The sequence below is a fragment of the Nipponia nippon genome, unplaced genomic scaffold (assembly GCF_047370975.1).
Source record: "Nipponia nippon isolate SJK-2023a ecotype South Korea unplaced genomic scaffold, ASM4737097v1 scaffold_13, whole genome shotgun sequence".
Taxonomy (NCBI): Eukaryota; Metazoa; Chordata; class Aves; order Pelecaniformes; family Threskiornithidae; genus Nipponia; species Nipponia nippon.
The window spans coordinates 13080098-13108025 of record NW_028262324.1 but is presented as its reverse complement, the minus strand read 5'-3'; the positions used below and the strand labels follow the sequence as shown (position 1 = coordinate 13108025).

Here is a 27928-nt window from a genome sequence, read left to right as displayed (position 1 = left end):
GCTTAAATAAACGTTATAGTTCACAAAGCCTTGAAGCACAAATCAAACAAATAAGTCGACTGCAAGACAGCCTGAAAGGACTGTAAACCCAAGTACGGATGCAAATACCTCCTCCGGTCATGTAATGTTTTGATTAAAATGAGCAGAGATCACGAGTGAAAAAAGGAGCCAGGAAGGTGAACTGTCCCAGCGACGCCTGCCAGCACTACGGCATTTAAGGGTCTGTTAATATTTCCACTAGAAACTTTTGGGTTTAGGAGTTTATAACTTGAGTCATAGAGGCTTAGTCCTGGTCTCCAAAACCTGATCCCCAAAGCAGAATCACTCAGGTAAATCTTTGCAAGGGGAGGGCACGCCCAGGCAGTTCATTACAACAAGGCTGAATATTCTCCATGACTGTTTTTCCACCTATATTTCATATATGTGTACATATATATATATACACACACACACATCTACACATCCCAGAAACCACGCACAGATCTGAGGCAGGGAAGAGACCCCTTATATACATTATGTGAAAGTTTTCTAAAACATCCCCTGACTGGAATAACAGCCCATGCTGGCTCCTCGCCCCCCCAGCTGCTCTCTCCCTGCTTGCCTGCCGACATCCAGGAATAATCAGTGATGAAGCACAACCTCGCGCAGCGCAGAGCCTCACCAGGGCCGCGCGAGGCTGGGTGCACGCTCAGCACCCATCCATCAGTGGTGCCCATCAATACAAAATGACACCACAAACCACACCAAATCCTCATTTTCACTCTTTTGCTAGCGTACTCTCTTGCACAGAAGACACTTGAGCTTCGGTCAGAGCAGCTTCCTTTGCTTTCCCCTCCAGCCGCTTCTAGCTGAGCCCCGTGCCACGCTCTGAAAAGTCACTCACCTTGAAGTCCTTCGCCAGCACGTCTACCTCATCCTTAATGACGCATAAACAGCCCCTGCTCTTCCTAGAGGCTTCTTCCACAGAGTACCCACAGTCAGGGTCAGCTGCAATCAAACACACCTCATTTCTCCACCGAGAAGACAAAACCTCCTGCACCTGTGGCCAAACCCCCGTCCCTCTTAAAGGGTGAGCTCACCCTACCCAGCTGCTCCAGGGGCTTTTAGGGGGTGCAGGAGTTTCTGTTGGTGCATGGAGAGAAAAGAAATACAGCTCTCTTTACCTAGTGCCAAAAATACAAAACCAAGGTCTACTAGCTGGCTTTTCAGGGCAGGCTTCTGGCTTGGTGTCTGTTAGGAAAAAAGGAATATGCTTCTGTGACAGCTGCAAAAGCCTGGATGTACATGTGCGCCTGTAAGTGTGGTCTCTGTATGCTTGCAGCACAGACAGAGAAATGTAAATAAAATTAGGCATCTAAGAAAAACTATAAGCATGGCCGTAGAGGTTGGTACTGCATAATGCTGAATGCTTGGTCTTAATCCAGTAAGGCACTATTCCTGTCCTTAGTTTCCAGTCACTAAATAGACTCAGAAGAGCCACTGGAGCTACTTAAAGGCTCAAATTTAGGCACGTACTTAAAATCTCTGCTGAACAAGGGCCAAAATGTTCAGTACCATCTGCAGATACCCAAACTGCCTTGGACAAAATGTTTCCCTTAATATAATCCAAGGTTTTGTTTGTTTGTTTTCAAGTTGTCTAACTGTTCAGATAGGAGGAAAATGTCCTTTAAATTAAGGAAATTAGCAACAAATATGAATGTTATTAAAAATATGGTAATTATTAAAAATATGGTAAGAGCTATGGGAGAGAACAAATTGCAAAGAAATGGGGCCTTTAATGAAACTGTGGTGAACTGGTGCACATCCACTCTGTGCTGCCCCATCATCTAAGCATGGCTTACACCTCTCATCAGTCTGCATTAGAGACAGCTGAGAAAGGATTTAGATGGTGGCACCTTTATCACTGAAAATCTCAGCAGTTATAAATAAAACAATTAACTGCAGCAGTGAAAACTTAAAATTAGCCCAAAAGTAAATTCTCTAACATCTTAAAAGCTGACATCCAAAATTCCAGGGTGCTGAATTTAATTCTTCAGTGGTGCTGACTAGCAAGAACATATGCAATAGTAAGGAAAGAAAAAGCGTAGATGGCTTTCTTGCTTCCTATCTCATTCCAGCCTGATACAGTGAATTTCAGCAACAGCCTAGCTGTCAAGGGTATATCTGCACCATCATTCTGCAAATCCAAACTCACACCCACACAGCGCCACTATGTCTTCGGGACTCCATTTCAACTCATCAAGGAAAGCAAGTCCCACAGTAACCTATTACTAATGTGGGTGATGAGTGTTAAATAATGAACTACTGCAGCAAAGAGGCAGATCGCAAGTTCTTTGTTCATGTCTCAGCTTTCTTCCTTATTACTATTTTTCTTTGGAAAAGGCATGAGAAAACCCAAAGCTTTTTTCTTAGCAAATTAACTCACTGTTTTTGTGTACACTCTGTCTTTACAGATTTTCAATAGCTTTCATGAGCTGTGTACATTAGCTCTGACTCTGCCTTCCTGTCTTTGCCTCCACACATAATGACAGCCGTACAGAGCGGCTATTACAGTTATCTCACTTTCTGGAGAGGATGGGGATGTAATGATATGTTGCAATATGTGCAATGGGGTATTGCAGCTAAATACTCTTTGGAGTGATTGATGAACTATTTTGCAGTATGCCTGGTACGACAGTTCAAGGCGAGGGGTACTTATCCTTCTGTGCTTCCTACGTTTCCTGCTCCCGAGGTGAACTTGGAGCGGGAGCTAAAAGGTAAGGGCTGGATGGGGGTGGCGGTGCAGTAATCGACTGAGACCCAGCAGAGAAAGGAGCTGCTGCTTAGTCCCTGGATCGTGGCAGACAAGCACCTTCGAACCACTGTAAAAACAAGCCCGCACATTAGCAGACCCGATGCACAGATGCAGCAGCTGAACTCAGACACAAAATGAAATGACTCAATATAACCATCAACAAAAGATTTCTGAATACTCGATAAAACCCAAGTCCATTATCAGATTCTACAAATAACCCAAGGACAGGCCCAGATGCCAATAACCAGAGAGTGCTGCTCATGGCCATGGCAACAGCTCTGTGGTCTTGAACAAAGCCACTCATCTTTTCTGCCTCGGTTTCTTATTTGTGAAAGAAAGACAATCCTCACTTACGCAAACTGGTTGAAAAGATCAGATTCTGTATGGAAAAATACCTAAGCAAAGACTGCACGGATCTAACTTACAATTTCTATTTAGCAAGCAGCAGTTAGTGGTAGGGTGACAAATACCTACTAGTATATCCCACGCCACTGCCTCACGGGGATGCTGAATGACTGCAAAACAGTTTAAAACATCGCACAGGAGGTCAGACCAAAGGTCTGTTATCCCAGTACCATCTCGGTTTGACTCACTGCACCCCAGATTTTCTCTGCCCTTCACTCTTCATAACTTCTCCATTTTTCATGCTTGCAAAATTGGTAGCTACATGCTGGCTTTCCTTTTTAGGAATGTATTAGCACAAATCTGACCAGCATCTGTACCAACAGTAGGTAACCATCCACGTACATGGATATAAGTTTTAAGACACCAAGCGCCAAGCACAAACACTGATCACTGTAATGATGGCAGCCGGACCCTGACCTGACTTTAACCCATACTATAAACAATTAATCAAAAAACTCACATCCTGAGATTCTGCTTAAACCTGAAGAAAATCAGAAATATTATCAATATATTTTGAGACTTCTGAAATTTCATGCTGATAGTTCCCGATCAGAGTGGGAGCAGTCTCGTTGCTGCCAGTGGCTTCTGAGAATCTCAGTTTTTATGTTGTGTGGGAAATTAAAAATTGGTTCCATTTCTGTCATGCAACTGGGACTACATTTGATCGAAATTTATCACTTCCACATCACATGGCATTTTATGATTTAGTGGGGCTTTTTTCCACTCGTGTTACTATTCCCAAAGCATCCTGGAAAATGGCAAAATCTCAAGGGTAGCATTTTTAGCTGATCTGGGCAATGGGAGCCCTTGATATTTGTCTGCAAAGTGTCAATCACCTTAAAATCCCAACCTCGCTTAGGACGGTTCTCCTTGAGTAAGTAAGGAGGCCGGGCTGGCAAAATGAAATTTTTCAGTAACACACCGACAAACTCAGAACCACAAAGCACCGAATTCCCCCTCAGCCTGGATTTGAATGCATAAATAAATAAGGCTCTTGCATTTATTTCTGCTGGAAGATTGTATTATTCCATTCTGCAATTATGGAAAAATGCAGAGCACAGGCAAGATTTAGTGTCTTGAGTTTTTGCTGCAAGACTTATGTCAGTAGAAAGGCATTTGTGCTCTTGGGAATCAAAGTGAGATTCACCCATTTGTGGCAGGTGTTTTAAGCACTCAGCCTAACAATCTACCCACGCATGGCACTACAGCAATTCAACGACTAAATTAAATCTCTGAATATTAAATTAATGATGGAAATCTAAAATATTAATATATTCTAATTGAATATTCTCCGAGAAATTATCTAGGCATTCTCAGCAATTTGATTTTACTTTCATTTCTTAAGGAACTTTCAGCTGCATAAATACAGCTATTAAAGCAATTCAAAAAGGGAACATTTTCTGCTCAGACAAGAGAACTCTAAACACAAAGAATCTAAAAATTTCTTTCATATGATTGATTAAATCATAGAGCCCAAGACAGCTGAATCATTAAATGACTGCTTTCCTTCAGTCCCTCTGGCTTTAGCAAGGACAATATAAATTCCCCATGGGTCTGAATACAAGGAAATACAATATGTATAATTACAGTATAGGCTTGAATGCTGTTGTAAGAGAATTTCAAATGGAGCATTTATGCTGTAGCTGCACTTTTCAATCCGTAATGCTGTGTGTGTGCGTGCATGTAAAGCCCATAAAGCACTGGGCATCTGCTTTCTTCGACCTAGATTCCCAAATGGTATACGCTGGTGTAGCCCCACCAGCTTTGGCAGAGATGCGTGAATTTACATCAGGATCTGGCCTTCTATTTCTGTGAAATGCTGGAGATTAAGAATGACATCTTCACACGCCAGGGAGAAGGCAAACAAAGGAACGTAGTTTGAGGAATATATTTAGTGTATTATATGTTTAGGAACCTGCTTTACACTGCATGTTTATACGAAATTTCAAATGGACGTGTTAAGAAAGTAGCAATCGGTCCTATTTCCCTTTCTCCATTCATTCCAAGTGTGCTGAGTCCTGGTTTGGTAACACACACAGAGGACTGATCAATACCAGAGCCAAGACCGTGGCAACACAAATACTTAATGAATCATTTTCCTGCTAATCTTTCTCTCTTTGGCATCAGGTTGGTTTGTGGCATGAAATCACAGCCAAGAGCCAAGAGCTGTTGCAATCTACATCCTTTAACCAGCTTTCAAAGAAAGGCTGCGCCTCTACAGAACGACACGACACGCACGATGTCCCATTTCCCCTCCACCCTCTGGCCTTGCTTCTTCTTATTTCTGCCTGACTGTCACAATAAAGACCAAATCGCCTAATTTCTGAATTTCAGCTGGTGATGCTGACAGGAGTACCAAGGACAAGATGTACTGAGAGCCAGAACTAGCAATTTTTTTTTTTTTTTTGTCGTTGGTAAGGCAAAAGAAACACCTGTTCCCGTGAAGAACAAGGAAGATCTAGGCCTATTTGTAATCAAGGCTGTCCGTGTCTCTCTCAGGAAAAGTAAGGTCTGACGTCCTTTGGGAAGCATTTGCAAGGCCTTTTCTCAACAAACCTTCTCTCACCACAGACAGATGCCATCTGTCTTGCAGCTGGGAGTTAATGGATTCTGAGCTGCCAATTTCACAGCAGTAAGCAACGTGGTTAATAGAGGAGGCATGAGGGATTTCCTACAATAAAACTATTTAGAACAGTGCGAAGTTGTGTGCTGAAATAGCCATGAGGAGCAAAGGAAATGGCAATATTGAGGGCTGGTGGTCCAAGCCAGCGGGCATCCGGCAGCTCAGTGTACCTCATGTATATCTCCAACACCGGGAGTTTAGACTTTTGGAGAACTGTCTCACCACACCTATTTCCTGCGCCAGGATGGGCTACGGCACACAAATAGACTGTGGAGCTCTTGAGTGCTCTATCAGCTTTTTTCATATTAAGTATCCAATTTCACTGTATAGCTTAACATGTGCTAAACCCACCCATGAGTCCACCGCGGGGTTTTCTAGCGTGCTAAGAAGAGCTCTCTGCTCCATTAACATGCACTGTGCCGCACGAAACCCAACCAATCAACGGCACCTCTGCTAAGAAGCAACGGAAGAGTCTTCAGGTATATTACATTCCGCCAACTTTCCAAACCACTTCAGGACTTTCTGATTAAATTTACATAAAATGCATCCTTCCCTCTTATTCCCTGTTATACACATTAGATTATTTCTAGTATTCTTGTGTCTGAGATTACCAGCGCTCAGATATGAGAGAGCATGCTGTGCCTGTAGCACGCAATCAAGGCAGTTTGTAAGAGCACCAAGATCCTGTCTTGGTCATCCTCAGTGGATTTTCATGCCAGTGTAATGAGAATGAACAAGTTGTTTATCGTAAGAGAGCTAATGGGCAAACAGCACATTTTTCAGTTCCAAGTTTAATAAAGGCAAGCTGGAAAAATTATGGTCTATGCAGATCAGCTTAGAGACAGGCAGCTCCTAAGAGCTCTAGAAAGGTCCTGGAGATAAAGTTGGAAGTTTGGAGCATTCATAAAGGTGAATACGGTCACGGTGGTTGATAGAGGAGCCCGTTATCTAAGCATGCCATGACCAAATGCCGGTCCTGCACAAGACTACGGGTCTTTTAAATGAATGATTTTCATGCAGCCCAGTGAGATGGGCCAAGACTTCAGCCTTGAAAACTGACTCAAGATTCCCGTTAGAAGAAGCTAGAGACTTGCATGTGGATCCAAAACTGAGATACTTTTTGAAGTTCAAGAGAGGATGAAATACAAGATTAGCTAATGGATAATTAGATAATAGATAATTAAGAATTAGCTACACATGTAGCTAAAAGGGATGAGTCAGTGAGAAAATAGATGGTACTCAGCAAGGGCGCAACTATTTAATATATTATCTCAGTTGATCAGTGTGTCTGCATGAGTCATTTGGTTGGAGAAGGAGGGGGATTTCATATTGTTTTTGTATTTTTAATAGGCATTTTTATGGACCTCATAGTTATAATAATGAGAGTACCTGACAATTAGTAATGAAATTATCCTCACTACAGTAAAATATTTCACAGCATGTAAAATATTATTCCTAATACTAAGGTAGAAGTGAAGCACAAGGAAATTAAACCCAAGATTTTCATAAATGTTTGCAAAATAAATAAGCATATATCAATAAAATTTGATAACTGTTTTCTCAGCTCAAAGACAAAACCAAAATTTGCAAAACATTTTTTATACCAATAAAAATTATTTTTAGCTTATACATGTCAGATGTTTATTTAAACTCCTTGAAGAATAAGTAAATCTTTTCAGCAGCCAAAACTAATCAGAAATTCCTATTATTATTTTTTACATATTATTTTTCTGAAATAAATTTCCTAGTTAGTGTGGTTGATGCATAGGAACAGACATGGATGTTCCTTTGAAAGAAAAAACCCTGTAATTAACAGAGGGGTTTTTGGCAGGGATCATGTTGTGATGTCTTCCTTTTTTCTTTTTTTTTTCTAAAAACTTTTTCATTTAATGTATTTTATCAGAATGAAATGGTTTAATGAGCAGAGAATTATAGTTGATCCCAGCTGAACCAGATAGGGCTGCATTTCGAGGTATGTGGCTCCCATCAAGCTGCATTCACCTTTGCTATGATTTAAACTTCATTCAGGCACAGCCTTGCTAAAAATACTGACAAGTAACTAATCAACTTCCATAAAATGGAATTTTTACCTTCACAATAGGAAGCAGGAGTAGGAGGGAACCCAAAAGATTTGCCTATGCATTTGAAATTAGTCTGACCTATAAAAACGCAAACAGCAAGTGGTACTATGAAAATGTACTTCTGGTAAGGCTTTTTAGTTTTTTAATATTCAGATTTTTCATGCCATCCCTTCCTCTCCTTGGAGGTAACCAGAACCAAAGACAGCATAATGGAGGGACTGGTTTCCATTAGTTATACCTCTAAAACGTAAGCTCAAGCAGGGCTCTCTGGACCAAAAAAAGTTCAGTGTCCAGAAACTAGCGGTAGGTTTGAATGCTTTATATAAAGTAGCAGAGAAAACTGTGACAGACATGTACAAATGGGATCTGAGCTGTAACTTCACATGTGCACTTCTAGCTCCGGTTTGTGAGCAGATGGACACAAAAATATTCGGTGTCCAGTGAGCAAAAGCATGGGAAATCAGATCAAAACTGTTACCTAGATCTAGGAGACAGCAGAATGCTCCAGGGCAATCTGAAGATTATGTGGATGGAAATAATCAGATAGCGCTGGTCTTTGAAGACGTTAATTTGTCCTATTCTGGATAATTAAAGAGCAAAGTCTAACAGGGGAAGCTGTACTCCTGCTAGGAATCACCCAAGCTTCACGTTAAGGGGCCAGTGAACAGGCCAGATGCTGCAGATGAGCAGAAACTAAACCCAAGCCTGAAACATCAGGGGTCTCACGCTTAACCAGTTTGGACTCTTTGTATGATCTTCCCTGTCATTACGATACTTTCTGTATGTCAGGTGACAAGGAAAGCAGCCCTTCGTAAGCCATTTCTTTACTTCCCACCCCATCTTTTACTTCATTTTCAGTGTTTCCTCTAGCATCTGTATTTAAAAACTGCAATGGAAGATATCGCTGAAAATCTGGGAGCTCTGTGTTTTCATCAGCTAGGTTATCTTTCCAAGGTTACTGGTAGTTTAAGTGATGAATACCAATTCTTCTGTACCTATATAAAATTTATTATTTGTCACTTCCATTAACACTGGAGTTTTGCATTCTTGAGTCCTTCTGTTTCATCTCCAGACTGTAGGGGGAAAAAGTGCCACAGAGATTTCAGTCCTTATAAATCAATGAATTTGCCATGGTAAGCTGGTGCCAAGTTGTCCTCTCGCTGTCTAGTCAAAGCTCAAAAGAAATCAGCAGGGAGTGGGACAGGGCGTAAGTTCATTTTGCAAGTACTCCGCTTATTTTTCACAGGAATTCAAGAATTAATCTAAATTATTAATCTGATTTAGGAAGATATTTTTGACACATCAGGTTATTCTCCTCTTCAGACATTTCTGCAGCTTAGCAGGACAACACATTAATGGGCCACTCCATACCCAGCACTGTTGACCACACAAAGACTCCTTGGCTTCCCTCCCTGATTTTCCAGGACAGACATAAAAACATTTGCCACCTACTACTTTTTTATTCGTCGTACTTCCCTAATTGCACAAAGAAATTACACCAACGATTCAAGTTTACCCAATACTTGGTGAATTGGGAATATGCACATTCAGTCACTGCATGAGTCATTGCAAAGTTCACCTGAACTTCTAAAGGACTCCGCAAGCTCCTTTCATCCTCCCAGACATGGGCTGTGCAGAAGAGTATCAGCTAATCAGCATGGAACAAGTCATGACGACAACTCATTTGAATCCAGGCACTGTTTCAAGATGACTAGGTGAACTTTCTGAGAAGGGATGCCAATGACACACCACTGTTGCGCAAAATAAGTTCTGAAATTTTCTAATTGTCACCATTTTCCTCCAAGGGAAGACCTGAAAAAGTCTGCCAGGGAATTCTTTCTTTGCAGCTAATCTTTCTACTGCTCCAGAAACTGAAACCAGCACCCGCAAGAGGAATAGCAACATGTATTTCTGTTTTGCTAACACTTATCAACAGCAGTAATATATCAACCAAATGTGTCTGTCAAAGGCCCCTTTCCCCTTCTTTTTCTTTTCCTGTCATCCAATAATCATCACAGAAAACCACATGGGTAAACTTGATCTCAGAGATGATCCTTGTAAAGAAAGAAACTAGCAAGATACAGAGGATGAGGGACCCATCTGCAGCGGCGGCAGGCAGCCAACCTCCTCGAGCCCCGCCACGCATCTGTACTCCGGCTTTGCGAAGGAAGGGAAGGATGCAGCACCCCCCCGTTGCTGGGTGTCACCGAGCCCAGCTTTACACCTGCAGCCGTTTTCTGGATGAGAGCATGGGCAAAGCGCCATCTTGGCAGCAGTTCCAGCATCTCTTGAGGGACTGGCTGGAAGGAGGCGATTAGGCTGCCGTTCAGCTGGGGGAGGGAAAACTGGGGCAAGTCGCTTTGGAAAAGAAGCGTTTCAGCAGCGTGTAAAAGGCAACTTTTCTTGCGCAAGGGAGGAAGAGCAGAGAGCCTGTGCTTCGAGCCTGACTTCCCACACCATGAGCTTGGACCACACCTACTACTTCACTAGACCGCTGCAACATTACCATTATTATTATAATTATTTCCGTTTCTTTTTTTAACTTACCCGAACCAGCTGCTGTGGAAAGGGTCCTCTGGAGTTTTCTGGCACGTTGATCGGTGGGATGACCCAGTCTCGCTTTTGCCGCCGCAGGCCATTAGCGCTCTGATGCTGGCGCCACGGGAGCAGAGTGTCGCTTTGCTGCTGCGCCAGTTCTCCGGGCACAGTCTTCCTTCCTTTTGGCTGTTTTGGAAACAAGAAAGCAGAACCAGTTAGCTTCTTCCTCGCTTCTTAGGACTTCTCCCAACAGCAGCGCTCCCCTGTGTGCAAATGGTCACATGTAACTGTGAAAATTACTGTTATTAACATGATGTATTTCTGCACCACAAAGACACAATATGCTTTACTGGCAACTCTGCTGCCACTTCATTTTCACAAATATATGAAGCTGTCACTCTCAAATCAAGATGCCTCCCAGAATATATCGTCTTCATTATACCAGCTGCAGGGAGCTTTAGCGGCACATTGGGGTAAAGAAGTTTCTGCAAATTTCTAATAAATGCAACCTACCAGAACATGAAAAAAGGGAGAGAATTCCTTTACAGCCTATGTCACGGCCCCAGTTTTATAGTATGAAGTTGCCCTGCTCCTTAGCATTAACAGGGTTACAGTAACCTGCAGTCTGTGGTTCTGCAGACGTATCCCACCAAACCAAACGAACCACAACCAGGGGAAGAGTCAGCTCCACGGCTGCAAAGGTGAATTACTTCAACTTCTTAGTGCTTCTTGAGGAATGACCTTTTTATAAGAGCTGGGTTTTGAACACAAATCCCAAACACACATCTCCTCACACAGCCTGGGAAGTGTAACACATCTCAGTTAGAAAACAATTTTCATCATATGGGGTGCTTTTGAGTCCTTTGTGATTTTTTTTTTTAAACTACGGATTCTGCCCATGGCATCCTTTGGTGTTGGACACATTAAAATGCTGTGGCATAAAAACGGAAATGGTGAGACCATGGCTTGGACTTAAAAAGTCTCATTCATTATTAGAAAACTTCTGCCTTACAGAATGATGAATCAATGAAATGCAGATTTGGAGAAGCTCTTCAGAGGTTACCCAGTCCCAATACTTAAATACTTTGTGGCCTTCTAGGATTCCAGGCATTACTTCTGGAAAGTCTGTAGAAAAGATAACTAACAAAGACAAGCTTTTTTTTACCATATAGTGACCTGCACTCCCATCAGAAAATGTTTAAACTTTCATAAATCGGAAAGATTGTAAGCCACATTCTCTTCATTTGAGGCAAGATCCAGTGGGAACACTCTTCTCTGCATTTTACAATTTTCAGCTATTTTTCTCAAAAAAACCCCACCCAAAAACAACACCCCAAAACCCAAGAACACCACAGGAAAAACCAGCAAAGTATTTTTGAGGCTCCTGCAGCTTTAAGCCACAGTCACTTTTAGTCTTACTCGAAATGTACAAACTCGAACATCCTACAAACGTTTGCAAGCAGTTATCCGTAGGCACTGATTTCAGGGGGAATCATTGCTTCGGGGTTTATAGTTTGATGTAAATCCATCTCTTAGCACATTTCAGTTCTTGATCTGGAAGTGCAATGAAGCAGGCAGTCACCTAAAAACTATACAGTATATGAAATCTAAACAGTATATGCAACTGAGTGGTGGCTCCAAAGCTGTGTGGACCTTCTGGATGCCGAAAGCTGGACACTGCAGCGAGGAGGCCACTCGTACAGCTTGGTCATGGCTCTGACCTGTGTTACCTGTGGAGGGCAGACATCCACTGGCTGCAACGGTTGGAAGCATTTGTGCAAAAATGCAGCTATTTTTACTGCAAACCTTAAAAATGAGCCAGTTCCAGAGGCTGAATTTTCACAGAACAGACAAACATGGTCTTTTTCAGTCACACACGTAGCCACTTTTCTCAAACCCTCTCTCACGATAACTCGTGCCTCCAAGGTGACTGCTGTTTTGTGTTCGCCTGAATGCTGTTTTATACACCTTCAACAAGCATCATCACTAAGCTGCTGCAAGATCACTACACCACTGTTCAATATTTAGATGTTGTTCTAAAAATACTCACTTAAGCGTGTAACGAACAAAGAAACAGCATCACGATGCGGCAGTGGGAGACTTTCTTGGGATATTCAGGATATTGGTAGGTACTGCTGAGCTCATCCTTCCCATGGGATGCAATATGCTATATCCGATAGAGTCTTCAACTAAAAAGGGTTTTATCACCAGAAAGGTATCTTTTCTGAACACTGATGAAAACAATGTTATCTAAAGAAGATACCCAGAAATGAATGTCAACATGTAATAGGACTACCAGACATGAGCTACAGGGAAGTGGATATCCCCCCCTTTTTTTTTTTAATTGGCTTATGATTCCCGAATGGGGATCCTCTGAGAGCAGGTATTTGGATCAGTTTATATAATTGGCAAGTGAGCGTGGGGACAGATTATGAAAGGATGGTCAAATAATTTGTGCTCTGCTGAGTTTACACAGTGGAATGAGTCTGAACTAAAGACAGACTTGAGAATTAACACGAATCCCAAAGCTCCATGTATACTGAAATAATTAGTGTCAGCTCAGCAAGGCAGTACCAGCCTTTTTAGTCTTTATGAAATATTTGCTGGCAGGTGACTAGACAGTGACTAGCTTGCTTGTCACTCTTGATGATGTTTTCCTACATTAGAATAAATCATCAACACGACTCTGCATTGGGTATGTAGAATTTCAAAAGCGTCTTGCAACAACAATTTTTTTTTTTAAACAACAGCTCTTTTTTATCTTCATTTGTTGACGATGCATTCTCATGACCTTAATTTCTCTGGTGTTGTTTAAATACGTTGTACATGTTTTCTGCTGTTTAAAAGCTGCGAGACAAATGCAGTAACAAAGTCTGGTGAATACAAATGCCAGAACTATTCAGATCTCTGACTGAAACGTCCAAAACCATCTCTGGAATAACAGCAACGACTAACAGCGAGCCCCAGAAAACTCTCCTGTACTTTCAAATTTGCAAAGATCTAAAGTTCAACTCAAAAGCAGAGTGTGACACAAAATAAAATTAATTATAAAATACAGCTTCCAATTCTGTTTTTGCTGAATAACAGTTTTCACTGAGATAACAACTGCTCCTTCTCTCACGGCCTTACTGGCCATATGCAGTCTCAGGCAGAGAATTCCAAAAGATGAAATATTCCTCCACCTTTTGTAGTGTCATCAGAACACAATCTGTCCATAGTCTTTCTCACAATCAAATTGAGCACCTCTACTGCTACCGCTCCAGGGTGGCTTCCCTCCTGCTGCTTTTGTGAGGTGCCATCACCCTCTGGCGAAAGGATGACGGGCGTTTGCAGCAAACCAGAGAAGCCCGTCCATGAAACGCATGCCCAGTGGGAGATGAAATCCACTCTCCATTCTGAAAATTACATTTATAATTCGTTACAACAGGATCAAACACCAAGCATGGAACATGTGAGCATGGTCTTTGGCAAGAGACAGACAATTAAACAAGGCTATAAAATAGTCAGATAATTTAAGTAATTATGCCTGTCTATTACTTTAAGACATTGATAGGCTAGAGAAATACAGCTGAACCAAAACAGATGAAAACACTCAAGTTCAAGGAGAAAAAGTGATTACAAAGTGTGGGATGAAGAAAAACAACAGGAGAAAAGACCATGCTGGGATGTAAATTTCTTATGAATTTGGATTCAGTATGATCTAATGCCTTAGTATTCACATTAGGGCAGAATTTTTTAGAGCTTGCTAATGAAGCGATGTAAAGCGTGCTGTGCTAGCTGTATTATTTAAAGCCTACATCCTGCAAAACTGGGATCAACACTTTGCTTTGAGTTGTCCAGTGTCTCTTCCAATGGGCTTGTGGCCCATAACTACAACATATGTATGCACAATGCCAACGTGGGCAAATCATAATGCAGCTATCGCATCTTCTGCTAATAAAACGCTGCTTTCTCTGAAAAGTGCAACTACAATATTCGCTGTGAGCACTGTAGGACAGGGGAAGAGTCTCTCAGAGACCATCCTCCTGAGTTGGATCAGGTAGTCACACTGACGAGCTGAGGATTTGACTGCAGGACAGTGCGGCAGAATCTACCCTTCAACCCCCCTTCCCACTCTTTTGGTTTTTTTTGGGCTATCAGTTGAAGTCAATTAAAAACATACTGAAGTCAACTGGAAACCTTTCACTGAGATGACAGGTCAAGCTCTCAGAAAGCAATGTGCGGTTGCAGGAGGCACAGTCTCATCTGTAAGGATTGTGCAAAGATCTTTCTTCTCAAAGGATGCTCCACAGAAGGCGTAGGGCTTTCCTGAAGTCCATGGCAGTGACTTCAATGGCATCTTAGAAGAGGAGTTTCCAATCCCTTTTCAGTCTAGTATTGCATTTAATGATGGTGAACACAATCTGCTGCATTCGGAAGAGGATACGTAGCTAAACGCGTAGGGACTGTCAGACTTAAAAACCAAACAGATTTAGGAAACCTTACTCCAAACTGGTGAGGCTGTATGGTGCTCTGACTAACTCCATTTACACCGTGGCGTTGAGAGATCAGGGAGATTCCTTGTCTACATTTAGCTCTGGCAATAAAAGATAAGTCAGAATAGCCGTCCAGCTAGTGGCTGTGTATGAGCTCCTGCCACTGTCAGTCTGTGGCTTGCCAGCCTTTCATTTGTTGGGAGACTCGGGCTAAAATCAAACCCTACTCACAAAAGAGGTCAAAAAATAATCCGCTGAAAGAACAGGACGCGTGGGATACCTATAGCCCCCCCAAGCCCCGTCCCCGCTCATGAAAAGAAGGCTGCGAGCCACTGACTTTTCACTAGTCCACAAATAAAACCAGTGAGTGTGAAGAAATACCAGCTTTCACCTTCCGCTACACTTAGCAGTAGCCAGTCTCGCCAGCTGGCACGTCTCCCCTCCCAGCCAACCTGCCTTTGATATCCGTCAGCCTCTGGCTACAGAGACATCTGGAAGTTATTATCCAGCAGAGCGTATCACAAACCCATTTACATAATATAACATCATATTTTGTGTTCCTGCTTAGCTGAACATTTTGGATCACTCTAATGTTTGGGTAAATAAGCCACCATTCTCTGCATATAAATAACAGTGCGTCTTAGGGTACGTTTATTGGAGATTATTAATTTTATAGGGCTCAACCCGCAAATTGAAATGCTCTAGATTCAGCACTAAAATACATTATTCTTGCACTTGGAATAAGAAGTACCTGTGATCGGAGGAGAGGTAATAAGGCTTTTATTTCCCAAGTATCAAAATTATTTACGATTTAACCAGTGTTTTATTTATACGCCAGTCTTATTATTTTTACAGGATCTTTAACACTTCACACTAGACATTTTTCAGAAAAGAAATAATACTTGGCTTGCTTTGTTTCTAGTGTCACTCCTAGGGTTTAACCGAGGCTACGGGTTTTTAATATATTTTTATCAATACAAGGGGATACAAAGCCACCTTTAGTCCACTGCTCAAACATATTCCCCTTCATCTCCTACATCAATATATATTTTGAAAACTGGTGCTGTTTTCTACCAAGGAAAAAAATCTATTTAAAAATATTTAATCTGAAGCATTTTTGCTGGTTTCCATGGTAGCTGTGGAAAGGACAGGAGAAAATCATATTTACTAAACAGAAAATAAGACAATGAAAATATAGCTTAGTTCTTTAACAAAGGGAACATGAGAGCGCTGCAAAATAAACATTTGCATGAATTCTGTTCTAAGGAGACAACATTTTGCTGACATCAGGGACGGCAGTGGAGGACGAATGAGCCCTTTTTTCCCAAAATGCACCATTTCCCCAGTTTTTGATCTTTTAGCAGAGAGAGATATTTCATTTTGTGTTCTCATACAGTACAATGAAAGGGTTGCAGAACAAAAGGCAAATTTATTTATTTTAGGGTAATTGATTCTTTTCTATTTAGGTCATTGCTGAATTCACCAAAGTTGGAGACAGGAAAAAAATAGTTTTATGAAGATCAGACTTTTTTGTTTTAGACTTTATTACGGTTGATCTCTGTGAAGGTATTCTTTAGGAACCGCACAGGTAAGGAATCCATAACCTATTTCTCTCCTTATCCACCTTCCAGAAATCTGTTATGACTATCTATATTAGCTCTATTTACTAATAGTTGTAAGCGGTAGTAAATTTAATCAAAGATAGCTTCATGTCACGTCCCATTACCATCACGGCATAAATTGCTATTCATGAATGATTTGTGTCAAAGTGGTCTGAAAACTAGTGTTTTAGCAGCAAGATGTTCCAATGTGCATAGTTCTTCAGCAGGGGCATTAAATTAATGTGTTTGCAGAGAAGCCACTAATTGACAATGAGACGTGATTTTGGCAGTAGACTTCCACTTTAAAGATAATGAACAGTGTTCAGATACAGAGAAGAACCCCCTCTGCTCCTAAAACTATACTAATAATTTCTGATATAAACAGGAATAGAGGGAACCAATCCTGTCAGGGTATTTCAAGTGCCAAATCAAGCTGTTTGATCATCATGACTTACAAAAGCAAACAGTGGAATCTCAGCGTTTGTGACCTTTATCAAATCTGGCTACATAGAGTCAGGAATGTTATGTTTGGTTAGGAACTCATTAAACAAAATTACCTCTCCATTTATAGAAACCATACAATTACAGTATAAAACATTTTAATTAAATCAGCTAGTTAAGCAAAAATTCATTACTTTTTTTTTTTTTTTATCACCTAGCAGTGGCGCTGCATAGAGCGGTTCACATTAGAGTCAATTAGTAAGAAAAATTGTCAGATTTGGCAAGTGCGTGAGCTTCCAGAACACATCAGCTGACAGGGAAGAAAAAGTTTGACTAAAATCTAACAGAGTTACTGCCCCCAGAGGAGGAGAATGAGCCACGGAAAATGCACACACATGCACCGGCCATGCCCAATGCCCCTCTCTCTCAAGGAGTCTGTGTCAAAGCTGAGCAGCCACCCCTATGTGCACTGTTCCTTGATAGCTGAAAAATGAGGCATGCATGCAAATTTAAGGTTGTGAGGTATCTGGCTGGCTTTGCAGACTTTGGAAAATTTTATCCGATACAACTAATAAAACACGATCAGCGTGACTGAGGAATCAAACTGTTCCTTAGCACTGTAGGGCTGCAAAGCAAGAAAAAAGCTGAAGAAGAATAACAGGTAAAAGCAGGAAAATTTTAAATAGGGAGAACACAACACTGGTTTCTAAGTCAGGCAGGAGAAGATCTTTCTTCACAAAAGATTCAGCAGGGCCCTTAGTGGGCAACTTTAATTAAATGCAAAGATAAGTCTGGACTCTAGAGGAAAGAGACATCCACGAGCTCTCGGCAAAACCCACAAGGTTGCCATAGAAGACTCTTATTTAAAAAAACAAATACAGATTATTCTCTTAGAAAACCTAACAAGGTTAGTGGCCCAGATAAGGACCTTGTAGACACAGACTGCAGCTAACGTGCAAGCTTGCGTCTTGAGCCAGAACATGGCTTTTTAGGTGGCTGCTGCCCAGGTCACCCCCGCTGGGACAGATGATGTTGATTTTTCCCAGTACAATTTAACTGAAATTCAGAAATCACCCGAGCTCACCCACACCTGTTTGCCTAAACATTTGGTAAATTATCACTGTTTTAAGTTCAAATCTGGTAAGTCGCCAGAGCACTTCAATATGCTTTGCTTTTGTACTAGCAGAATAAGGACACCTGTGGGCAATGCACGCTCACGTTCATTACTGCACAGACATGAAATGTGAAAGGTGTCTCTAAGGCGAGGGAAGTTTCAGCTGGGGTGGAGAGGCAGAGCTGTGCTGAAACTTATTCTGTGGTTCCACACCGCACTGATGATTAGAGGTATCTCCTGGACTGTGTGCTGCTTTCAAGATTTGAAATGATGTTCTTCCTCTTCCATTCTCTGTAAGAACCACATACCAAAGCAGGTACATAAGAAATCCATCTGCCTTTGGTGGAATCTTTTATGGTTCCCACAGGTTTCAAGCATCTGTGATACTCTTCTTGTCATTGTCAGGCTCCGAATATTACAAGAGCCTTCAATGAACAGAGGAAGATGACATCATCCGCAAAGCACAGCTCTTGATGTACTTTTCTTTCTCATTTTAAGGCTTGAACATCTTATCCCAACATGAAAAGTTCTGATTAGGCTGTTTCCTTGTAAAGTTCCCCACATCAACTTGACCTTTTCACATCCCCTTTGTAAGATCTCATCTCACAGTGCTTCTTAGGTAGGATTGTTTAAGAAACATCTAAATTACTGTTGTACTCTACCTTCTAGTGTTTACAAAAAGACACTTCTATCTTCAAGTTAATGTCATTCTCGTAATTGGAAGAAGCCATACACAATGGCTTCAGAACTACAAGTACTTCTCAAGAGCATGGCTATTACAGAATACTACACACTTGTTTCCTGTTCAGATACCTACAGGACAGGAATAAGGGTGGTAGATCTCATCATATACTATAAAGTAAAAACTGCTACTGCAGCTTGATAGTAGCTCTCAATCTGTACATATCTTGTTGAGGAAAATGTATGAAATATCTGGGCTAGCAAGCTGAGGAGTTCTACCCAGATAAAACTTCTAACAAACAATTGGAAAAATTGTTCCAAACCACATTTCTTTTGTTTCTAGAACTCAGCCTACTATAATCGTTCCTCATCACTGAAAGAAGCAGGAGCAAATCTACCCCTTAACAAGCCTGTGAAAAATTTTAATCTCATTTTATTTTTCTAAAGCAATGAGGTTCAAAAGATACATGAATTAAAATAATCATAATGAATTAAATGTAACAATATTCCTTCTCTTCATAATGTTTGCAAGTAAAAAGATCACAAGAGATTTACGAGATCACAAGCACCACTGCTACTCTAGCACAAAGCAAAGTAAGTCATTCTGGTACTTCTCCCCAGTGCTAGCGTGCGAGTTTGCCCTTTCAAGTTATCCTTTGGTTATTTCAAGAGGCTCTTGAAAAAAGGCTATTCTTCTTTTATTCCCCAATTCTGGAGTGCACCTAAGCAAACGCTTAAATTTGAGCATGTGACCACATTCAATTTATCTCCATTTGCACGATGAAATTTGAGCGTGTGTTTAAATGCTTTGCTGGACGGAGACAGCGTTTGAAATCCCGCTCCTCACTGGTGGTAATGACAGCCTGCTCAGCCCACCCTGCCACGCTGGGCACCCGCGCCAGGCTGGTTCTCCTCGCTCCTCCGGCCGGCAGCGCCCAGGCGGCAGAACGGGACGCAGCTGGGCTACCACGAACCACGTCCAGCCAGCCAGGACCTGGGCTCCAGAAGTTGGGAGGAACCAAAGCCCTCCTTCACCCTGAGCTTGGAATTACCACGCTGTCTCAGCTTGCAGGGCTAAAGACAAGACAGGTGGACACTACAGGCCCTAAAAAAAGGTTTATTTTAATGCATGTGCCTGCATGAAGCAATTTTTTCTCTTCACTCAAGCTCATGTTTACACATAACTGTCAATGGACTACCACAGCAATGAAGGTTTTCTCAGCAGACTCAGTCCAAAATATTTTTTGGAAGTGGCAGTCAGACTTCAGCAGTTAACAACAAAGAATGTGAAACCAGAGGTCAAAGGCTTTGATCTGGCAAGGGCAAGGCACACATCACAGGCAGGCAGTACGCAGCAGTCCAAGGGTTTTGTTTTATCAGAAAAAAACTTATTTCTGCATAGGCAGTTCAATCCTTAGGACTTCTTTCTGTTTGAAGGAAGACAGATCTGCAGTGAATTTCACTTACGGATGGTCTTTCTAGTATGGCTTTGAGCCTGACCCTTGCTAAGATGCTGAGTATTTAAGAACTAAATTCAGCAAGTGCAGCACTCAGAAGCTTCCCATAGTGGGCTGATTTTCCAAGACAATGACCACCTGTATGTCATATCTTATCTTGGTTTCAGTGCAAGGCAATGCGATTCAACACACCTGAAAATCAGGCCAAGTAAGTTCAAGTGTTTTCACAAACAGCACTTTCATCTCGTGCAATGATTAAATGCTAGATGTTCAAATTCGCTTCAGCATGAGGTCAGACAAGGTCACCTGACGCATCTTCATTAGACTTCCACAATTAACATGAGCAGTCTCAGTGGTAACAATTATATGATATTCATTTATTAGTCATCCGCTTTCTGATCTTTTCCACTGATCTGATTTGTTAAAACCCCAAACAATGTCTCACAAGTTACCTAAAGAAAACAGAAATCAATGTATCTAGCTTGACTGACTATGATCAGTCAAGGCCTTGTTTCACTGACGAGGATACAGAAATAAAAATGATGCCAGCTGTCGTTTTACCGGACTTAGTAACTACCTTGGATCCCCCCCCAGAGGCAGTCCAACAGGACAGCCCCAGCAGTACAGTCCGGTACTTAAAACGTGTATAAATATGTCCAGAAAAAGGCAGGATGACAAATACAGACTCATTTCTTCAGCCCCTCTCCAGGGACAACACAGTTTGATGGGGCAAACTCCATCGCCCTGATGCCATATATAATATCTCATTCCAGTGCAGGGGAAGGAAGGAAAGGGAACAAATGCGGTGGCTCTTTTCCCCATTTCTTCCAAGTACACCCACTTGAGAGCATCAGGAAGACCAGGAGCGCTGGAAGCACAACTCCCACTTAAGCTGTAATTTTCTTCCATCAAGGGAAGGCTACATCTTCATCACTCCCAGGCCCCGCGCAGAGCATCCTGGCGAGCACAATAACCGAGGTCATAAACAAGATCAGTGCTGAATAAGCCTTTCCTTGCCCAGAGACCTTTGTATTTGTCATCAGCAATAAAAGGCTGTACTGGAATTTAAAATCTCAGACAGGTAAAATGCCAGAGATGATTATTTAAAGGCTTTAAATAAAAAAAAACCCTGGCTCTAAGAATCGGCTTTTCACATTCATATTGTATGGCTGTGGACTCATACCTGGGTTATGAAAGAAGCCCAAAATAAGATGAGACATAATAAAACACAAGCTGGGCTTAAGTGAGGCTTGATTTTTGACAGTAGTTCTCAATGTTTTAAACACTAGCTGCAGAACCATACATTTGCAAGATTTTAATTGCACAATTCCCAGTGATTTAACATTGCAAAAATTTACATACTTCCATGCTCAGAATTTGAGAAGTTAAGACAATGACAAACTTAGGTTGACATAAACAGGAGTCAAAGAAAACAGTATTTTTTTTTTTCTAAAATAAGTCGCTGGCAGCAGATGACTGGCATCCTACGTGTACTGAATATATCCTGTATCTCCAAGCTCTTTTGCTGTGAATTCCTTTCTATGGTCTATTTCTTTGGTCCTGATTTTAACTCACGAGGTGAGAACTATAGAAAAATACATAAACTAATAAAGACAAAAATTTGCCAGACATGCCTTAACATGCTTCGACACATACAAGCACTGAAAAATAAAGAAAAGATCAATATGAAAGAGTGGCCCAGAACTTCAGATGGGACAAGCCAACACAGGTAGTGGAGGATGCTGATTAGCAAGGAGTGAGAAGGAGGAGCTTGGACTGTATGGACACAGAGGGCAGTGCGGGAAGTGAAGGACAGATGGTACACATCCATCCATGCACTTAGGAACTGACTTCAGTTTCTGCAACTAGGAAACAGGACAGCAACGCCACTGTTCACAAACTTAATCTTCATTTTTAGACTTTTGGTTGAATCAATATTGAATTGTTAAAATAATAGCATGCACCCTTAGAAAAGAAGACACTGCACTGCTAATTCCAGATAAGTAGTCTGGCTTTACTTTGTTTTCTTCTGGAGCATTATCCCACTCAAGTTTATCTTTCATAAATGCTGACACAAGCTACAAGGACTTTATATTATTTCACAAAAAACTTTTTTTCTTTTATTTTCTTTCTTTCTCTTCTTCTTTCCAAATTATCCCCACAGGTCCAATTGATACTTTCAATTGCAACAACAGGCAGCCAGACAAGAACAGTACAAGAAACTTTATCTTAAGTATTTATTGTTATGCTAGAATATCATTCAGTTTCCTCTGGGGTAATTCAGCACTCCTCTGGGAAATATGTGACCTCATTTGCATTTTCTAATTGAATTGCTATCAGGTTTCCTGCAAGACTGAACAAAAAAAGTTCCTAGAGTTACTAACATCACTCGTATTAACCAGAAAAAAGTTCACGTTTAAGTGTTTGCTGGGGAGGAGGGGAAAATGTATGCTTCATGTATCATAAAGTAAGTTTTTAAAATATTTACCTTCTTTGCTATCATTTCAGACTACTAGCATTAAACTTTAATGTAGTGGTTAGAATTCTTTCATTACAGTGGTTATCAGTGAAAATTTGCAGATTTGTCCAGGTTATTCAGTCATCTAAAGCAATGAGCACATTTATAAGGCCTACACTATGAAGGAGGGGAAACTTGGGTCACTTACCATTAAAATGTCAGCTTGCACTGAGAGTAATGGCACAGCTGGGGGATCTGAGGCACGGGTACAGACACCAAAACCTCTGATTTTGCAACAAAAGCACACAAGGGGACAACTACCCCGACAGGAGCCATCCTGAACTGATCTGCCACCCTGAAAGCATGCTGGCCACCACCAAAGCTCTCCCAGCCCGTTACGCAGATTTCCAGACTTATATACTGTGATAATAAAGGATCACAAATCCAAAGGATCATGTATTGAGGGGTTTATCCTCTGTGCCCTCCTGGGAAGTAGACCGCTGCCTCCATTTTACAGGCAGACTACAGGAGACTGGGTTTGCTCCCCCGAGAACGCACCAGGAACTTGCAGCAGAGCGGGGACTCACTGCTGGTCCCCCACGACCTCAGCCAGTATCCCAACAACGCCACCTTCTCCTATAACATTTATTCTGTATTAACCTCCATAATAAACCACATGTCTAATAACGGCCACTCCAGGAGGGCTAATCATGTTTTCATGAAGATTTAATCCATGGATATTTGTGAACTAAATTCTGATTTATCCTTTCAGACGTGATTCAGAGGGGCAGCAAGCTCCCAGTCATGCGGTGGGGTTGCCCCAGCTGAGGGCCATCAGTGATGGAGAAGCCTACAGAAACACAGAGGATGGGCGAAGAAGGCAGAAGGACTTGTTTGTGCTGTAGGTGCCAGCAAACAGAGATCAGTAGGTGCAGTAAGGCAAATTTCATGCCAATTATTTTTAATGTCTGGGAGCTGTTCAGCATTTTCACAAAATCAGTCACAAATTTACAAAGTAAAATGGAAATGGATGTATGCGCTAGAACAGAGAGTTGGTCTCTCTCCCTTTCTCACGTCACCTCCTCCTTTCTCTCCCTTATTTGCTGTCTCCATATCCTGACTATAACACAACAGTCTGAGATGTCTTTAAAAAAATTATGTAGTTCTGCTTGAGTCATATTATACTATACAAAACCAAATGTGAAATCTGTTTCTAGTATAAGCCATGAAATGTAGTATATTAGGGTCATGGCCTGAAACACATTGAACTGGATATGTTAGGTTTTGGGGTATTTTTTAGCATAAACACTATTATTTTTTTAAAATAATCTCATAATCATATTTATTTCTTTAGTAAACAAAGGATTATTTTGCTTGCAAAAAGCACAAGCATTTAAATAAAACACAACTCAGATGCCTGCTATAGGGACCCACAATAAAACTGCTTATGACCTTGTCATTAGTCTTGTTTTCCATATTTTTCCAGCCTCAAACTACATACTAATAAGGCTTTTAGAAAGAAGGGATATGAATTTTAAAAAGCTTAGCTCTCTCTGTTTTGAACCCGAGTTCAGCTTACATTAACATTAGATGAATTTCCAACCAAATATTTTACTAAAACAGAAATGTGTGCTTATTCAGTTTTCTTTCTGCTACACTGAGAAGAAATTTAAAGCAGTATATAAGACACCTTACTTTGTTCCTTCAATATTTAATTACTTTTAGAAGGAAACAGTATTTCTTTGGTTAGAAAATGGTAAATACAGTTGACATAAAGTACAGGGCTTAATTATATCTTGCACAAACCAGAGTCTTACTGAAGAGCAGCAAAAGTGTATTTATACGACTCTAAGCCATGCAAAACCTCAGGGGTCAGCCCGTTGGGCAACTGCTAGATTTAACTCTCTCCAAGTCTTTTCCTCTTGTCTCACACATGGCAAAAATTCCCCCAAATGGCACAGACTCACACAGCGGCATTCTGACAACACGGCACAGAAAGTCTCTCCCTCTTTTCCCCCTCCTTCCCTGCCCTGCCCTCACTGTCCAAGTACTGCAGAAAAGAGGAAAGGAGAGGCCAGTCTTGTTATGTTGATGATTACTGTGGTGCATTAATCCAAGCTACAGCCATGGCCAAGTGACCTTACCCTGAACTAGCCATGACCGTTCCCCAGGACACACACCTTCATCCTTGCTCTGCAGGTCTTCGAGATCCAGCAATAAATCAGGCTCTTCAGCCAATTTCCTGCCAAATCCTACTTAAATGTAACCACTCAACCATCACAGAATTGGGTTTTTTGAGTAGGCGCCCGACAACATAACTGCGTTTACTCAGCGTAGTACAGGATCTTCAGCCCAGACTAACACTGAAAAGGAAGGAGGAGAAAATGAAAAGGTGGGGAATTGCTGCTGCCAAAGATGATTTGGAAGAGGTGGGACAGAGACAGCTACTCAAGGAGCAGACCAGAAGAAATGTGTTTTCATGAAGCAGTCCCCAATTACAGTGGCACTGTGCAGCCCATCGCTGTATTTAGCTGAAGCAATACTGCTCTCACATTGCGAGGCAGGGACAGATCCTTCCTGCTTTTCAGCTGCGTGTATGAAACTAAAAAAGAAAGAAAGCATCTGTAACCTTCTATCTGAAATACTGAATGGTGCTGGCTTTTCACTCTTCAGCTCTGGGGAAGGGAAGATGCTGGCATTGAGCGGAGGGGACATTTGCCACCACGGTGCCATGCTGTGCTTTGCTGCCCTGCTGGCCTGCGCTGTGCGTGAGCGTAAGTCCCTTATCAGGCAGCAGCAATGCTCCTGTCCTTGCTGTGTCTAAAGGGACCAAGTCCAAATCTCCCTCTGGAAGCCCCCCACGGAGCTGCAGGGCCATGCAGATGGCTTGTGGAGAGAAAGGAATCACTGCAAAAACCAGGGACGTCTTAGCAGCATGGCAGCAGAAGCCAGTGCGTGACTCCAGGTCTACGCTGTCACAAAAGAAATCTGAACTTAATCTTATATTTCTCAAGAAGATGGTTGAATTGGGATGTTGGTTGACAGCCGCCTGAATATGAGCCAGCAGTGGGCCCAGGGGGCCAAGAAGGCCAATGGCATCCTGGCTTGCATCAGGAACAGTGTGGCCAGCAGGACTAGGGAAGCGATTGTCCCCCTGTACTCAGCACTGGTGAGGCCGCCCCTCGAATCCTGTGCTCGGCGTTGGGCCCCTCACCCCACGAAGGCCATGGAGGGGCTGGAGCGTGGCCAGAGCAGGGCAGCGAGGCTGGGGCAGGGTCTGGAGCACAAGGCTGGGGAGGAGCGGCTGGGGGAGCTGGGGGGGCTCAGCCTGGAGAAGAGGAGGCTGAGGGGAGCCTCATCGCTCTCTGCAACTGCCTGAAAGGAGGCTGGAGCCGGGGGGGGGTCAGTCTCTTCTCCCAAGGAACAAGTGATAGGATGAAAGGGAATGGCCTCAAGTTGCGCCAGAGCAGGTTTAGGTTGGATATTAGGAAAAATTTCTTCACTGAAAGGGCAGTCAGGCCCTGGCACAGGCTGCCCAGGGAAGTAGCTGAGTCCCCATCCCTGGGGGTATTTAAAAGCCGTGTAGACGTGGTGCTCAGGAACATGGTTTAGCGGTGGACTTGGCAGTGCTGGGTTAACAGCTGGACTTGATCTTAAAGGTCTTTTCCAACCTAAACGATTCAATGATTCTATGACTTAGACTCTGGAGAGAGGGAGGCACACTTCATTTGCAGGTTTTATTTCAAGTCGAGACAGAGTATTAGCAGTGAGATGCAAACACAAGGTATATAACCTGCAGTATATAACAGAGCCAAGCGGTCACTTAAAAATACGAAACTATGAACTCAGAGAACATTTCCCTCACTGGTGACCTTAAATCATTTCTGTCAGAGACGATCAAGGATCACATGCAAGAAATTTGTTGCTGCTTGTGGTATCTTCTACCCAGACACTTCCTCTAGCAACACCAACAGTCTGACACCGCATATAACTGTTAAAGGTTTGGGGAACACAGGCAAAAGAAGAATGAAATAAGAAAAAGAGCTTTGAAAACTTCTTACCTTGTGTCCATTGTGTTGCGACTTCTCTGCAACCAGAAACCTGACAATCGCCTCCCATCTGCCCAGGGTCTGGGGATCCCATGCGGTCACCATCAGGATCAGCTGCTTCGAGGGCATTTGCACCTGGTGGGCAGCATACATGGTCCCATCCGCCCTCACCTTGAAGTCCAGGCTGTTGGTTTCATACCGAACTCCCTTGTTACCGGCACAGTTATTAAATTTTACTAGAATAGAGAGCAAGAGATGGAAGAAACGTGTGAGATTGGTGTGATAAGGAAAGCAATCAAATACAAGTTTCAGACATTTAATTTTCACTGATGTCTCCTATATCTCTAATAACCATCAAGGAAATGATTTAACTGTTTCTTCGACCTTTCAGGAGTGCTCTTGTGTTTTATCTCTGTTCCCCAGGGAAGAAGTTGTAAGCCATTTTTAAAGTATTTGATACAGTTTCATTAGATCTCAAACACAGCTGTTCCCCATTTCTACAAGTGGATTTCTCCCTTGTCGCCATTATCTTTTAAATTCAACTGGAGTCTATTACCCACACTGTGGGTATTTTTTTGCACGAAATGTTCTCCATTTCCCTAACCCTTCAATAACCTACTTACCAGATAGGCTATTTGCACACTTAACTGAAATTCAAAAGCCCATAACAATTCCATTATCAGAAATATAAAACCAAAAAACTTAAACAAAGAAGAAAAATTAAAACCGTTCTGCGGATCGCATCCACTGCTGGAACCGGACCCCCCCAACCAGAGCTGCAATCCCACCCTGGCCGACCCCTCTAGACGTTACAGCTACTGCAAAGAACTGTAAAACTTCGCTTCGCAAACCACAACTTGTCATTTAAAAGCCTACACTGTTAGATCAAAGCTCCCCAGTTGCTGATATTTTTATTTTCAGCTTTTTTTGGACAAATTCTTTTACAGTCTAGTTTGAAAACTATTTTTATTGGCATTATGAAACATGTCACATACATTAGGCTGGAAAAAACCCAAACTATTATATGACAAAATTGACAAATCTGATAGAAATTGAACCTGCAGCTAATCACACAGGAAACAAAACACTTTCTGCCATTCGAGTAATCCACGGGGCGGAACACACATGTGGTGAAGGAAAACATATTGTACCCGTAAAAACATCTCAAGTGAGTGAGAATGGATATACAGCTTTCTAGCTAGGATCGTTAC

At 42.0% G+C, this 27928-nt stretch overlaps 1 protein-coding gene across 3 annotated transcripts in view; it reads right to left on the bottom strand.

Annotated features, from left to right (window-relative positions):
• CDH4 (cadherin 4) overlaps nucleotides 1-27928 on the bottom strand; it is a 461862-nt gene that overhangs the window by 153491 nt on the left and 280443 nt on the right. For all 3 annotated transcript variants that reach the window (XM_087750192.1, XM_087750191.1, XM_087750190.1), the window contains 2 exons: nucleotides 26730-26953; nucleotides 10451-10627 (listed from right to left, as the gene is read on the bottom strand). In XM_087750192.1, the coding sequence (XP_087606318.1) occupies nucleotides 10451-10627; nucleotides 26730-26953 (401 nt within the window). The remainder of the gene's footprint in view (nucleotides 1-10450; nucleotides 10628-26729; nucleotides 26954-27928) is intronic.